Source organism: Lynx canadensis, chromosome B4, assembly GCF_007474595.2.
Source record: "Lynx canadensis isolate LIC74 chromosome B4, mLynCan4.pri.v2, whole genome shotgun sequence".
In the NCBI taxonomy this organism is placed as follows: domain Eukaryota; kingdom Metazoa; phylum Chordata; class Mammalia; order Carnivora; family Felidae; genus Lynx; species Lynx canadensis.
The window spans coordinates 51,897,119-51,912,458 of NC_044309.1; the positions used below are offsets into that span (position 1 = coordinate 51,897,119).

The following is a 15,340-nucleotide window of genomic DNA, read 5'->3' on the forward strand; positions in this document are numbered from 1 at the left end:
ACTTTGGAAAATCAATTTGAGCTTCTAAGCATTAACTCATAGATAATCAGAATCTTGGATAGTGTGCTTCCTTTCCCTTTCTCCCTGTCTTCCTTCCTCCCTTCCTTCCTTTCCTCCTTTCAACTGTTTTTAGAAGCACCTGATCTCCATTGCCAAATTAAGTATAATTTCATAGAGGACAATTCCTATATACAACTATTTCAGAAGGAAACAACTGCTGCTCTAGTTTTATTTTTGAATAATCATTTTGAAAATAAGTGATGGACTATAGAGGAAAAATCACAGCAAGCTGCCCAGAGATAGGAACAGCATGCAAATTACTACTAATTTAAATTACCTTTCTTTCTTCTCTACTCTAGGAAAATGCCATCTTTATTTTAAGACATTTATATCTGAGCAGTTCAAGCTATTTCAAGATGTTATCTGTTTCAACACACATAATGAAATGTGGTGGGTAAACGTTCCGCCATTTTACAGAGAGATGGAAAGTGACAATAACCTGTATCAAAGCTGTTCAAAGCTTAGATCTCTGAGTCAGTGCTCTTTGCTGCATCTCAAAATGTTTAATAAAAATGCACTACCAAGTAATGGACTGGAACAATTTGAAAGTTTTTTTTAATGTTTTCTAAAATGATTACTCTTCAGATTTCATTATATGTAGAACAATCTAGATGATATAAATCTTCTTGACAACTTTGTCTTGCCTATAATGAGTAGAACTTTTTTGCAGACCGTGTTTTGGGGAGAATTTTGATAAAAGTGATGGTTAGTATTCTGAGCCTGTCCCTGAGAGCTGGGTAGACAAGACATAAACACAACACAACATATGTCCATCAGTGCATGGTTGGCAATGGTACCTATTGGTTCAAGTATTCTGTCAAGTTTCCTTTTTGTTTGCAATGATATATTGGCAATGTGTAGTCTACAAAGAGAGTAAAGTAGTATGGATATTTGGAAAATTTAGTTAACTAAATTTTACTATTGTAGTTCAAATTAAAATATTAAAGAAATTAGGGGCTCCTGGGTGGCTTGTAGGTTAAGCATCAACTTCAGTTCAGGTCATGATCTGGGGGTTCATGGGCTTGACCCTATGCATTGGGCTCCATGATGACAGTGTGGAGCCTTTTGGGATTCTCTCTCTCTTCCTCCCTCTGCTCATCCCCAAGCCATGTTTTCTCTCTTTCTCTCTCTCTCAAAATAAATAAATAAGCTTTAAAAAAAAAGATTTTTTTAAAAATCCTTTTAATTTTAAAGATATTAATAGTCTAATTATCAGAATGAGTTAAAGATCTATAAGGGTCTACCTTATTCTCAGTAAATAATAAGGTAAGTGAGAGAAAAGCTGTCTCATCCAAAAGAATAATCAGGAGTTACTGAGGCATGAGGCAAATTTTATGTATGAAATTTTGATGTGTTTGGAGATTCATACATTAATTCATTCATTTAAGAAATTATTGAGCACCCAACATGTACTAAGTGCTGTTAAATAAGATAGATGTGATACATTAGATAAAATTAGGTTTATCTGAGAGTAACAGAAGCTCCCCTCCCCCACAAGATAGCATTAGCTTAATCAAGACAGAATTTGATTTCTCCTCCACTTGTAAGTTCAGAGCAGTTATGTTGGCTCCACTGCCTGTAACTCTTAGGGACTTAGGCTACATCCAGATGTCCACTTTGCCATCCCTTGGGTGGCCTTTGCCTTCTTCATCCAACAAAGACCTACAGCCACTTCATCCACATTCCAAGCAGGAGGCTGAGGAAGAGGGAGAGAAGCAGGACCAAGTATTTATCAATCATCTTTCAAGGACATGTCCCATAATCTGCCATACATTTCTCTGTTTATATCCCACTTACCTAAACCCAACCCAAGGGCTCACATCTTGATAAAAGGGTACCTGGGAAATACATCTTTAAATTTGTTTATTTATTTTGAGATAGCTAGCAGGGGAAGGGCAGAGAGAAAGGAGGTGAGAGAGGGAGAGAAAGAGAGAGAGAGAGAGGGAGAGAGAGAGAGGATCTCAAGCAGGCTCCACACTGTCAGCATAGAGCTTCATGTAGGGCTTGAACTCATGAACTGTGAGATCATGACCTTTTCCGAAATCAAGAATGGGACGCTTAACCGACTGAGCCACCCAGGTGCCCCAATGCATCTTTATTTAAAGCATCCAAACACCCAGCAAAAAAAAATCATTGGGGTGGGGTGGGGGGTGGGATCTAACAAAGGAGAAGTGATGTTGGGGTCAATAATTTCTGCCATGCATGGCTCTGGACCTCTTGTACCTAGTACCTTAAAAGAACTGGAGGAGGGGGGAAGAAGGGCAGAATCAGCTTAAGGTATCATTTACCATTTCAAGAAATCCTTGTAGAGATAATATTAATTAACAACAGTAAGTCGGGTACCACTTTCTCCAGGAAGGCCTGCCTGATCACCTCTCCCCATGGTTGCAGAATGGATGCCCTTTTTACAAGCTTTTGTTTTCCATCATGCGCAGTATGTATCATACCATTTGTTACTGATATATTATTTGTGTGTTTATCTTTTCCCCACTCCTTTCTACCCCAGGTTGACTGCAATGCCTTGAAGGCCCAAACCTGAATTTTTATTTCTTTGTGTCACCACTATCTCTAGCCTAGTGTATGATATATACTAGATTCATGAAAAGTGTCTATTACTTAAAGTGGATGAATCAATAAACTGCAGATAAAGGATCTCTAATCAAGTGTAATAAAGATTAGTTACTACAGAACACACAATGGTATAAAAAGAAAAATTTCTCCAGCTATCAAAATATTTAGCACCAATTTTTTTGCTTGTGAACACAAGCGATTCTTTTATTTTCATCAATATTTAGAATAGCAACTGATTTCTGAGCATGTTTAATATTGCTGACAAACACAATTAATTGCATTTTGCCTATGATGAATGTTATGACAATTATAAAAATCTGAAAATTACCCTTTTATCAAGATTGCCCAAAAAAACAAAAAACTTTAAAAAAATGGTCTAGTAAAAAACAAATAGCTAATTCTGTCTCTTTGATAGAAATGGTCAAGTTGGGGAGTATCTGGGTGGCTCGGTTGGCTAAGCATCTGACTCTTGGTTTTGGCTCATGATCTCACAGTTCGTGGGTTCAAGCCCCACTTTGGGCTCTGTGCTGATGGTGCAAAGCCTGCTTGGAATTCTCTCTCTCTCCTTCTCTCTCTGCTGTTCCTCCCCCGCTTGTGCTCTCTCTCTCTCAGAATAAATAAATAAACTTAAAAAAAAAAAGAGGGGCACTGGATGGCTCAGTCTGTTGAGCATCCGACTTGGACTCAAGTCATGATCTTACAATTCATGGGTTCGAGTCCCATGTCAGACTCTGAGCTGACACCTCAGAGCCTGGAGCCTGCTTAGGATTCTGTGTCTCCCTCTCTCTCTCTGCCCCTCCCCCACTGTGCTCTGTGTCTGTCTGTCTCTCTCTCAATAATAAAAACATTAAACAAAATGGTCAAGTTGGGCACAAAATGACACACCTGGAAATAGAGTAACACACACGACTCTAAACAGTGTTGTTTCCTAGGTTCAGATCCTCACACGGTTGTAGCAGGACAGGCCGCGAGTGGACAACAAGGCTAGAGCTGTGCTCCAGCTCAGTCTCTCTTCTTCCCTCGGTTACCCATACGCAACCATGTAGAAAGAGAGAAATTTAAGCAGATGTGATTCATATTTTTTAGCCCTTTTTCATTTTAAACCTATTAATTTCCCATTGTAATTATTCATATATTTTTAAAAATCTTCCTAGGTCAAACATGCATGTTCTTCAGATCAGAAATTCAGTGATGAGACACTTCTGAATTTATAACTGCTTGATTTTAAGAAAAATGTATCCGAAACAGAAGAGCTTTGTTAAAAAGCCTCCAGTTTTTCCCCTAGCACTGTTATTTTACGATGCGCTCCATTACTAAGCATTTGTTGAATACTAACTATATACAAGGCAGTGCCTATGATGATACAAAATTTGCATTCACATTACATTTTCCTTAATTTGAGCTATATGATATATTACAGTTAACTGCAGATACTCCATCTGAGATTACTATTTATATAATTCTACATGGAACTGAAATAAACAATTGGAAACTGAAGAAATGGAAACTGAGAAACATTGGTTGAAAAAATATATACATATACACATGTGTGTACATAATTTTTTTATTAAACTATATGAATTATCTGATGGGAGAAAATTTTTTTGTTTTAAGCAGATAGCGACTTAAAACATTAAAGAAAAATTGTTCAGAGAATACTGGTACACAATGTAAAACACCAACAATGAGGGAGAAAAGGATTCCCCTTTATCTTTCCATTTATTCCTCGGGCTTAAGGCAAGAGATCTGATAATCTTTATCACTTACAGCTATACATATAGTTGTAATTATGGTGTGTTTATACCTTATATGTTATAGCTTATAATTTTTCCCCAGTTCATGTAGCTATAGTATGTGATTTTTGTAAATACTGCATATTATTTTTATCAATATTTTTCTAGGAAAAATTCATTCAAAAGATGGCTCCATAGATCTCTTTAAGAAATTAAATGTAATGCAGAATCCTTCCTGTCCTTCAATATCTCACTCAATATAACTACAAATCTTAGAATTCTTTAAGCCAGGTAGACAGCTCTATAGAAAGCAGCTATTTTCATATACTGCTATGCTGCTCTTGGGCCCATGCCATTTTTTTCTCTTCTATATGGGATAGTCTATAAAAAGCTAAAGGGAATGTTAAATCTAAGAAAGGATAGAAACATGACTCACTGGCAAGTGGCTGTAATACAAACAGAAATAAATATCAAATATGGAGTGAAATATAGGGCACTATGTAAATGTCAGTACTATTATTCATTCATGTAAATAACATTTATTGAAAGTGAGGTGATAAATATAAATAAATAAAATGTTTTCATTTATGGAGTTTAGGGGGGAGAACGAGATGCAGATTATAACGATAACTCGGTAGAGAAGATATGGGAGCATGAATGGTGGAAGGAGGAGCTAGATTTGCCCTGAAGGAATAAGGGCTGGCTTCTTAATGGAAATAACTTTTGAGCTAAGAATTTAAACATAAGTAGGAGTTTGTTAGGTAAACAGAGAAAAGGGCATTCTAGAGAGAAAGCAGCATGTACAGAGACTTGAAAAAGCGTGGTTTGTTCAGAGAACAGTAGGCCATTCCATATGGCTAACATGCAGGTGGGCAGTGCTCCGATCAAGAAGAACCTCCAATGCCAGGCAACAGGCTTTGCATTTCATCCTCTAAGTTTTTTGAGCCATGAGGGGATTTTATGCAAGAAAGGAACATAATCAGATTTGCATTTTTAAAAAGATCATTCTGGTAGCATTGGTGAATGCTTATATTAGGATACAGGAAATGAGAGAGATAACTTTAACTTCATGACATATTTAATGAACAATTAATAGAATTTATTAACCAACTGCTTGTGGGAGGATGATTTGGAAGTTTTTGATGTGGCTATTTGTTTGGATGCTGGTACCATGTAGGAGGGGACTACACTGGAGTGGTGCATATCTGGAGCAAAAGGGACTTGTTTTGGAATGCTGAGTTTGACATACTTGAGGAACATCCAGAAAGAATATTCCAGAAGGAACATGTCTACAAAGAAATTTGGTATATGGTCTAGAACTCAGGAGAGAGTTCTATACTGGAAATACAAATATGGGAATTTTATCATACTGGGAATTGTTCTCAGAAGTTACCATACACAAGAAATCACCAAAATGCTTGTTAGATGTGGATTCCTCAGTCTAATCCTCAGAGGTTGTGGTTGAATGGGTCTGGAGAGAGGCTCAGGAATCAATAATTAAAAAAGCTTCCCTGGTGACCGTACTGCAGATGGTCTACAGCGAGAGCAGGAGAATTTCAGGGAAGTGGTGTCATGAAACCCTAGAGTAGAAAGTTTCAAGGAGTAAAAGTGGTGACATGTGAATACAGCAGGGAAGTCGAGAAAGCTTGGAACTGAAAGCATCCGCTAGACTTGGCGGCGCGCAGGGGGACAACAGTGACGCAGAAGAGCAGGTGTGGTGAGGTGGTGAGGGCAGACACAATCTGCAGTAGGTAGGAGAGCGACTGGCAGTAAGGAACTAGAGGACACAAGGAACAAAGGTTGAGAAAGGAAATACCTTGTGGATGGAATTTGAAATCTAATATGCTAAAGACCTGGTTCAAACCCTAAGTCTGCCACTTGATGGCTATATTATATAGTATCTTCATGGAGCCCATTTTCCTGTTCGTAACACATTAATAGTGTCGATGTTACAGAGCCATTTGCACAAGTTAAATATGATGTGAAAGAACTTTGTTAACTGCTCTTCCAACCTTCTCTATTAACAAACCATCTAAGTGGCAGAAAATCCTAAGCAGTTCTAGAAGCAGGGATCCTACTCATGTCTTTGCACTGTGACAAAACATCCCCAACTTTAGTTAATGGAGTGCTCACCCTGTCAAAGCAGAAGACTTTAGAGGGGAAAAAGAATCAGATGTAATGTCTTAAACACACCAGTGCTCTTACTTTACAGATGAGGATTCAGAGGTCTAAGAGGGGTAGAGGTTAAATGATTTGTTCAAAGTCATACAGCTAATTAATGGCAGAGCCAGGCATAAAATTCAGCCAGACTGCTGACTCACTCTATCCTGCCCCCTGCATTCGAACATACTTCCTAATTCTCCACCATTTGAATTTTGGTCTTTCTCTTTTATAGCAAAGAGAGAAGTAGATGATTGAAGCTTTCCTAACTGGGGTAAAGGAAGTGGTGTTTAATTTGAACATGACCAGAAGTTCAGATGTAAGTTCCTCGAAGACATTTTTGAACACCCTTTCAAGCCTCTTTCCAAGCCTCCAGGCAGATACCAACTTAGTCTAGAGCCTCAGTGTAGCAGAGGGATTGGCCAGCAGCAGGGTAACTAGTGCTGCTTGCTACATATTTCTTTCAATTATCCCTGTTCATAATTGAGGAGTTCTCCAAAATATCAATGTTAGAAGACTGTTGTTTGAGATAGGCCTTGAGCAGTTCACAGGACACTCTGGAAAACACCTGTAACAGAGGTTTCTTTCTATGACAAGGATAGACATGCTGCTTCTACAAGGTACTTAAATATTTACATCTCTATCTCCCTTTCTAAGCTGCCCAAAGGAGGCCAAGTCATTTAATCCCTGTGACCCAGCAGACTGGCTGGCACACCATATATAACAGGGAGCCTATACATGGTTGTTGAATGAATTAGGGAAATTATTTTATCCATAACTCTTCTATCAATTTATTCCTTAACAGAAAAAAAAATCCCTATTAAATCAACTTCCAAGTATTTTTCTTCCCTGACTTAAACCCTCAATTGCCATCCTTTCTGCCTAGATTTCCACTGAGCTCATTGGGTCCTCTATTTTGCCCTTCCTTATAACTTTTCATGATCTAGAACACTCTACAGATGACTTATTAAAGGAACTGTTTACAATATTCTTAATTTTGTGTACTAATAGTGTAACAAATCATCTAGAGTAACACAGATATATTTGGAGAGACGACCTAATCAAAGTTACAAAACTTTGTTGGTAGATTTTGATAAACATTAATGTGTATAAATAGGTGTTTCTTGGTAGCAAAAGAATATTTTTCTCTCTCAAGAATCTCTGTACTCTCCAGAGTTCATCCATTTTTCATTCCCATTTATTAAAATGGGAGGGGGGATCGATTTGCTGTTTTCCAAAATGTCACCTTGTTCTTCTTTGTTTCGCATATTTTAAGAAACTTTCATTTGAGTTTTTCTTATCATTATATGTATTTCTCTGTTATATTTGAACTGGAAGCCCCTTAGGACAAGGATCATCCTCTACATATCAATGGAGTGATGTTTATTTTTAGTGCTCAGTACTGTTGAAATCTCTTTTTTTTTTTTTTTTTCAGAAAGGCTGTAATGGTCATAGGATATTACTCCTCAAAAAGTTAGATCACGACATGAGAAATTGAATAGTCTCATAGGTTGGAAATATGAAAAAAAATGCAATAAAAAGCAGAGGTTAGATATGAATTTAGGTCTGAGTCAGTTACTGAAGAGGTTCACGATGATAAAAAGGGGATATGTTATTGGGAAATAACTCTGTTGGGAGGTAGAGGCATTGGCAAGAAAATGAAATTCAAGAACCATTTGAGTACTGAGTCAAGGCTGGGAAGGATTCAGTGATGGGGAAGACATGACTCCCAGCTTCCTGCAGTGAAGGAGACACACATGTACATACAACCAAAAGGCAAAGCAGCCCAGGATAAGGCAATAAAGTTTCAGACAAAGGGCATTCTAGGAAAATTTTTGGAAAAAATACTATTTTACTCATTAAGGGTGAAAATTATCCAGAGAACACAACAGTCTAATGTATGAAGCTGCTTTTATTGGTTCCTGGAAGGTATGAGGGCTATCATTTCCCCAAATCAGAAGCATGCCTCATTTTGTATATATATATAACTTTTAGTTTTTTTATTTACTGCTTTCCTAAATTTAGGGACATATAGAATTATGCTTAAGATTGTAGGTTACTATTTAAGTACTGTGAATGTAATTTCTTAAGATACACATTTTTATTAAGTGAATCTATCACTTTTTGAAATATGCTTTGCACTAATGAATCTTGTAAAATCAAAGATTCACAGCTAAAAGGAATTCTCATACAACAAATGGCCAACTTAAAGACTTCTAACGCAGTCAAAAAGTCAAATATAGCTCGACTAATAGATAGATTTCTAAAGTTATAATGGTATTAGAAAGATTCACTTTAGATTTTTTAATTTGTAAGATAGCACAATATAAATTCAATAGCTCTTGATTTTCTTGTTATGTAATAACCAGTAACCACTGATGGTAATGTGGAACATTTCCTGCTAGTTATTCATTGATTTTTTGAAAAGGGGGGGGGCGGGGCACTTTTTCCAGAGACTGGGCAGGAGATAAGATGTCAAGAAGTAATAAGTAGCAAAATGAAAGAGGAGAATGCAAAGGAACCAAAAAGAGAAAACATTAAAGTGATGTTATTTTTTTCCCTGTGTATGCAGATGGACAGGAAAATTATAGCAGTAATTGTAGACTTCTTTTCTCCAAAGACAGACTGGCCTTGGGGAATTAGAGTATGAGAGAAAATGTCCAATGAAACTGCATTCTCACCCAGGCCCCATCTGACTTGCTGGATATGGCTTTGGCCAAGGTCATTTGCCCTTTGTGTGCCTTAGTTTCCTTAAATGCAGAGAGATGGTTTGCTGCTTTGAGCTACTGGAAAGATAAATGAGATAATGCTTCAGAGGCACCCAAAACTGGTCAGAAAAGGTGTTAGAGGAATATCAAGTAGTACTATTATTATTGAACTGTTGGAATGAGTCATCTTGCTGCAAAGATGCATAAGCAATTTCAAGTGTGGCAGAGGACCAGAGACAATGAGAAGAGGCAAGCATTCCCAGGTGGTGGTGGGGGGGGGAAATCTCAGTTGCAGTGAAATCTGCCCTTCACTTGTTCAAAGAACAAAAAGGGGGTGGGCTACAGAGGAAACAAGACTTAAAATAAGTAAAGCAACGTGGTTATACAGACAGACTTTTTAAATACTAGAACCAGTTTGAATCCAGGCGTTGTCATTTACTAATGTGACCTTGGGAAAGTTATTGTTTCTCTAAACTTAATTTTTCTAATCTGTAAAATGGGGATTATCACAGTATCCATAGGGTTGTGGGGATTTAAAAATGTATACTGTCGCAAGGACTCCATAAAGTTGGTTATGATTGTAATCTATGGGAGAATAGAGGAAAGCAGAACTCCAGACTGATAATAAGGGAATCTTTTTTTTGAAAAAAAAAAAGAGAAAAAGTCAAGGTTTCATTTTATAAAACATTGTATGATTTAAGGGGCCTAGGAAGAAGCAAACTTGTTTTGTCAAGTCAGAATCTACTCATATTTCATGGGCCCACGATAACTAGTCAAACCTTTGCTATCTGGCACACAAGACACAAACAGGAAAAGCCTTCCGTGTGCTTTAATAAAGCAGCTTTCCATTTTAAAGCGATATATTTTTGAAAAACCTCTGATAGCCAATAGCTCTAATAAAACAAAGCTCAGCCACTGTGTTCCTGTTGTTTTAGAAAGAGAGCAATCTGGGGCGCAGGGATTACGCTCCCTTTGACTCGCGCTCTCGGCTGGGAAGCCTTCGGGCAAAGCCCTGGGGGCAGGACGCGTTGTTGTGGGTTTTTTGTTTTTTTTTTTTTTTTTTTTTTTTTTTTTTAATCGATCCCGGAACCTTCGCTCGGGCGGGGAGAGCGGGAGGGGCGCGAGGGAGGGGTCTGGCTACGGGGCGCGGCGCCACTCGCCCATCCCCCGAGCGCGCGGCGGGGCGGCCGACCGGCGGCCGCGGAGGATGCGGAGGGGCGGCGACGCGGGCCCGACCCAGCCGGGGCGGCGGGGCGGGCACCGCCCGAGGGGGTAGGGCGCGCGCGGGGGCGCGCCGGGCCGGGGAGGCGCGCTCCGGCCGCGCTCGCTCCGCGCTCCCTTCGCTCGCTCCCTCCTCCCTCGGCAGCCGCGGCGGCAGCAGGAGAAGGCGGCGGCGGCGGCTGGGGATCAGACATGGCGGCGGATCTGAACCTGGAGTGGATCTGCTCCCTGCCCCGGTCCTGGACTTACGGGATCACCAGGGGCGGCCGAGTCTTCTTCATCAAGTAAAGAGCAGGGGACGGCGCGGGGCCCCGGAGGGTGCGGGAGGCTGGCGGGAGGGGAAGAGGGAGCCGGGTCTGTGCCGCTTCAGCCCTCTCGGCTCCTCCGGCGCCCCCACTCACGCTCCGTCTCTGCCCCTTCTCTCATCCCTGCAGCGAGGAGGCGAAGAGCACCACCTGGCTGCACCCCGTCACCGGCGAGGCCGTGGTCACCGGACACCGGCGGCAGAGCACAGGTAACGCTGAGCCCGGCCGGGCCCGAGCGGAGTTGGGCTCCGCCGGGAGGAGGCGGCAGAGCCCCGGCCGCCCGCCTCCCCGCAACCTGCCCCCAGCCGCCGTCCCCGGGAGGCGGCGAAGTGGGGCGGAGGCCAGCGGGGGTGGCCGCAGGTAGAGGGGCCGGCGGGGGCCCCGCCGCGGGAGTTCTTTCGAGTCTCTGGACGCTTCTCTTCAGCCTTTCATCGCCACTTGGAGACGGCGCCCTCTCTTCCTGGGCCCTCTCCCCCATCCCAACCTGGACCCCTCCCCCCCCCCCCCCCCCCCCCCCCGCCCCCAGGAGGCCGACTCTCCTCTACCAGGAATCTGGGATCCTGAGTTTTTCTTCCCGCAGCCACTCCTAAATCCTTCCACCACCACCCTCGTTCCCTGATCTCAACCCCTTTTAACCTTTAGGAAGTCCTTCCCCACTCCCCTCCATGCAGCCCGGGACCCTGGCACTCGTCCGCCGGGATAATGGGATCCACATCCTCTCCCTGCTCGTCGGACAGCTGCCTCTAGTCGTGCGGCTTCCTCCTCCTCCTAGGTGGGACTTGTGGGTAGGTGACTGATTGAGGAGGAGGAGAGGAGTTCGGGGGTGCTGCGCTCCTCTGTGTGACAGTGAATGGCTCAGGAAACGCTTGGCGCGTTTCCTCCTGCCACCAGAGCAGCAGCCGGAACCCAAGGAGGCATTTGCAGCTGCAGTTGCTGGCCAGCGAAGATTCAAAGTCCCCGGCAGCAGCACAGAGGTTGCACAGACCGCCAGGAGGCGGTGGGCGTGCTAGGGGCTGTCCCGCGTGTGGGCATTTGTGCCCTAATTGGAGAGGGTCGGCTTGGATGGGGGTCTCTCCAGTGCCTTTGCTGGCTCGTTTGAATCTAAATATGAATTGAAGTGGAGAAAGGTTGATGGTAGCTTCAGTGCTGGTCTGGCTTTCTTTTGTCATTCTTTGTTTACATTCGTGAAACTTGTTTGTCTTTGAAATGTAACATGTGTTCTCTTACTGGCCTCCCTCTGTTTCTGGTAATTGGAAAGGCTTGTGAATTGTTTGGGTCGAAGGTGAGGCCAGCTTCAGCAGTCCTTTAGAGCTGCTCTCTGGGATACTTTCTCTCCAACTATGAGATTCTGGGAGTCTCTTAGAGTTGCCAGGATATTGAACAAGCCTGCCTTTTCTATTAAATTCTGGAGTCGAGTTAAGTGACTAATACCCAAATTTGCAAAAAGGTGGAGGAGGAAAGGGAAAGCTGGTGTAGCAAGCATGATGAGGTTACATTTTTAAGGCATTTCTGACTAATACACGGTCATATTTCTTAACTCCCGCTGCAGTCTTTGACTTCAATATACTTTTCAGTGTTTTGCATACATAATATCAACTCTGATGGCCTCTTTGCCATATGGATAATAAATTTATTTCACAAAAGACAGTATGGTATAATTATTTAGCCTAATCATCTTGTGGAATTATTTCATGCTTATTTTGGTTATGTGTAATATGAATTTGTATCCTAATTACCTCCACAGATTTGATAACATTGACACTACAGAAAAATTTTATTTTATATGATTTCACATTAATTTCTAAGACGGATCATGATTTCTTTTCTGGTTTGGTTTACTTTGTGTGGTTTTGTACACACATCATTGGTTTTTATTTCAGAGAGACTATGGTTAAATCCAAGCCACTTGTCATTTGTAATGTGTAGCAAATAAAATTACCATCATTCACCTGAATTGTTCCCAGGTTTATTACTTGAAACTTCACATCTCTTAAAGTCAAATTTGTAGAAACACATGTATTAAGTATGTGATATCAGAGTTCTTTTCCCCTAATTAAGTACTTAGGAAGTTTTTTCTCATCAGTGACACTTTCTGGATGGATTCATTTATGTAGCTGAAAGGTACCGTTTTAAATAGACACAGTGAGAAGAAGCAGGTGTTGCCTTTTATGCAGTGTTGGGTTTTTTTTCTTTGTTTGTTTTTGGCCAACCATCATGGGTATTTTACCTAGGATTAGAAGGCTTTCCTTGCTTTTTTTGGATGCCAAAGAGTAGTTCCTTTTCACTTTGATCATTAAAGTGTATAATCACGTAAGATAATCTCTAATATTGTTCATACTTTTCTGGTGGCTTTAAATTTGAATTACCATTTTGCCAAAAACGATACTACGTTGACTACGAGTTTTGTTACCAGTACAGCATTTTTTTTTAAGAATCCTAAGAAATGAAAATAACCTGATCATGAAAATGAATAATTAAAATAGATTGAAACTTATTTTGCTATCCCACTGAAGTAATACTAACTGTGAAATGTATGTTTTTTAGATTTGCCTACTGGCTGGGAAGAAGCATATACTTTTGAAGGTGCAAGATACTATATAAAGTGAGTTTTTTCATTGTGATTTTTTTTTCCCTCAGTAATTTAAATGTTGTAATTAATCTTCAATTGAATAGTTATATCTCTAGATATGATCATGATTTTTAAGGTCTATCATATAATATTGGCTTTATCCTCTATAGTGTTGTAATTTTGAGAGAAAAGGCAACACTCCTAGTTTTCTGTGTTACTTGCCTAGACATTTCATTCATTTGGAAATCAGATCATTTATGGCCACAAGTACATTTTTGGTGCTCCTGCATATATTCCTGGGTGATAGAGCATTATAGTATTTTGTCTTTAGCATGTCACCACCCCCTCTTTTTTTTTCTTTTTTTTTCTTTTTTTTTTTTTTTCAACGTTTATTTATTTTTGGGACAGAGAGAGACAGAGCATGAACGGGGGAGGGGCAGAGAGAGAGGGAGACACAGGATCGGAAGCAGGCTCCAGGCTCTGAGCCATCAGCCCAGAGCCTGACGCGAGGCTTGAACTCACGGACCGCGAGATCGTGACCTGGCTGAAGTCGGACGCTTAACCGACTGCGCCACCCAGGCGCCCCTCTTTTTTTTTCTTTTGAAGTGAATTCTGTTCATGTGTATTTTGACCAGAGTTGTTAATAAGAAGCAAAAGTGACTTGAGGTTAGGTCACAGTTGGATGAACAATGACAGAGCTGAAAGTAAAAACAAATAAATACTGATTATTTCACAAATATCTGTTGGAGCATTGTAATTTGCCTCAGTTTATTTAAATATATCAGGGTTTTTAAAATACAGATAATTTATGTTTGTGATTCAGTACAAGGTTCTCTCTAGAGCTTACAAAGGAGGGATAACCAGTCAGTCCTAACTTTTAATTCTATAGAACATTAAGCTAATTTCTATTTAGTGTTCTCTTGGTAGTACTTGGGGACAAATACAATGCTTGAGGTCAACAGTATGTAGGAAAGTTTTTTACTCCCCAAGGGGAAAATAAAGGTGGTTTTATCTTCATTTTAAATTAGATAAACTGTTTACTTAAGAGCTTGTTTTTGTTGTTTTAGAATTTTTTGTTTAATTTTAAGGAACTGAGGCTGAAAAGAGAATGCTTAAAACACAAGAATTGATTGAGATGTCAATAGTTTATTAATCATAATGGATACCTAGCTGAAGTTACCTTTATTTCATTGGGCCCAGTAAGGTATTTTACTAAGTGATATTTAAAAAAAATTTTTTTTAATGTTTATTTATTTTTGAGAGAGAGAGGGCATGAGTGAGGGAGGGGCAGGTAGATAGGGAGACACAGAAACTGAAGCAGGTTCCAGGCTCCGTGCTGTCAGCACAGAGCCCAACACAGGGCTCAGGGCTTGAACTCGCAAACCTTGAGATCATGACCTGAGCCAAAATCAGACACTTAACCAACTGAGCCACCAAGGTGCCCCTACTAAGTGATATTTTTAAGATCACACCATACTTGTGTTAAATTATAATTAATTTGTATGGTTTTAAAATTTTTCAGAATGATATTTATGTAAAATGTCAAGGGATATTTATAGGTATTAGGAATGCTTGCATTTGAATATAGAAATAGAGAAAGCAGAAGTAAGCTATAGGAATGGACGATTTCATGATGTGGTTCTTCTCTGGATGTTTTTTATCACATCTTTTATTCGGAGATTGTGCTATACATCATTATATGATCTAAAAAATAAAGGCATAAGTGCAGAGTCACCAAGTATTTTTTTAGTGACTGTATTCATGCTGAATTAAAGTGAGTTTGTATTGCCATGAAAAGGATGCTTCTTTTTTTGGATGTAGTATTGATATTTCTGAAGGAAGGTTTTTTTGATGGAGTTCATTTATTTTTAGCCAATATATTTTTACTGTACATTAAGTCTAGCTGATCTTACAAGAATAGGGGTAACAGTGTAATTCTCATAATATTTTAATTTCTGTGAATAGGTACATTCTTAGATGAACGTTTATTCAACAGTACAAAATGTTATTCTG

General features: G+C 40.1%; 1 protein-coding gene and 1 long non-coding RNA gene across 2 annotated transcripts in view; one reads left to right on the top strand and one right to left on the bottom strand.

Annotated features, from left to right (window-relative positions):
• Nucleotides 1-1,243: 1,243 nt before the first annotated feature.
• On the bottom strand, nt 1,244-10,758 carry LOC115518403. Its single transcript, XR_003970256.1, has 3 exons — nt 10,703-10,758; nt 3,517-3,645; nt 1,244-1,756 (listed from the first exon to the last, which is right to left on the bottom strand). It is a non-coding gene; the product is annotated as an uncharacterized LOC115518403 (long non-coding RNA).
• The window catches only part of PLEKHA5 (pleckstrin homology domain containing A5), a 235,118-nt gene continuing 230,385 nt past the window's right edge, over nt 10,608-15,340 (top strand). Inside the window, 3 exon segments of the mRNA XM_030321879.1 lie at nt 10,608-10,737; nt 10,888-10,967; nt 13,303-13,360. Of these exon segments, the coding sequence (XP_030177739.1) occupies nt 10,646-10,737; nt 10,888-10,967; nt 13,303-13,360 (230 nt within the window). The 5' untranslated portion in view covers nt 10,608-10,645.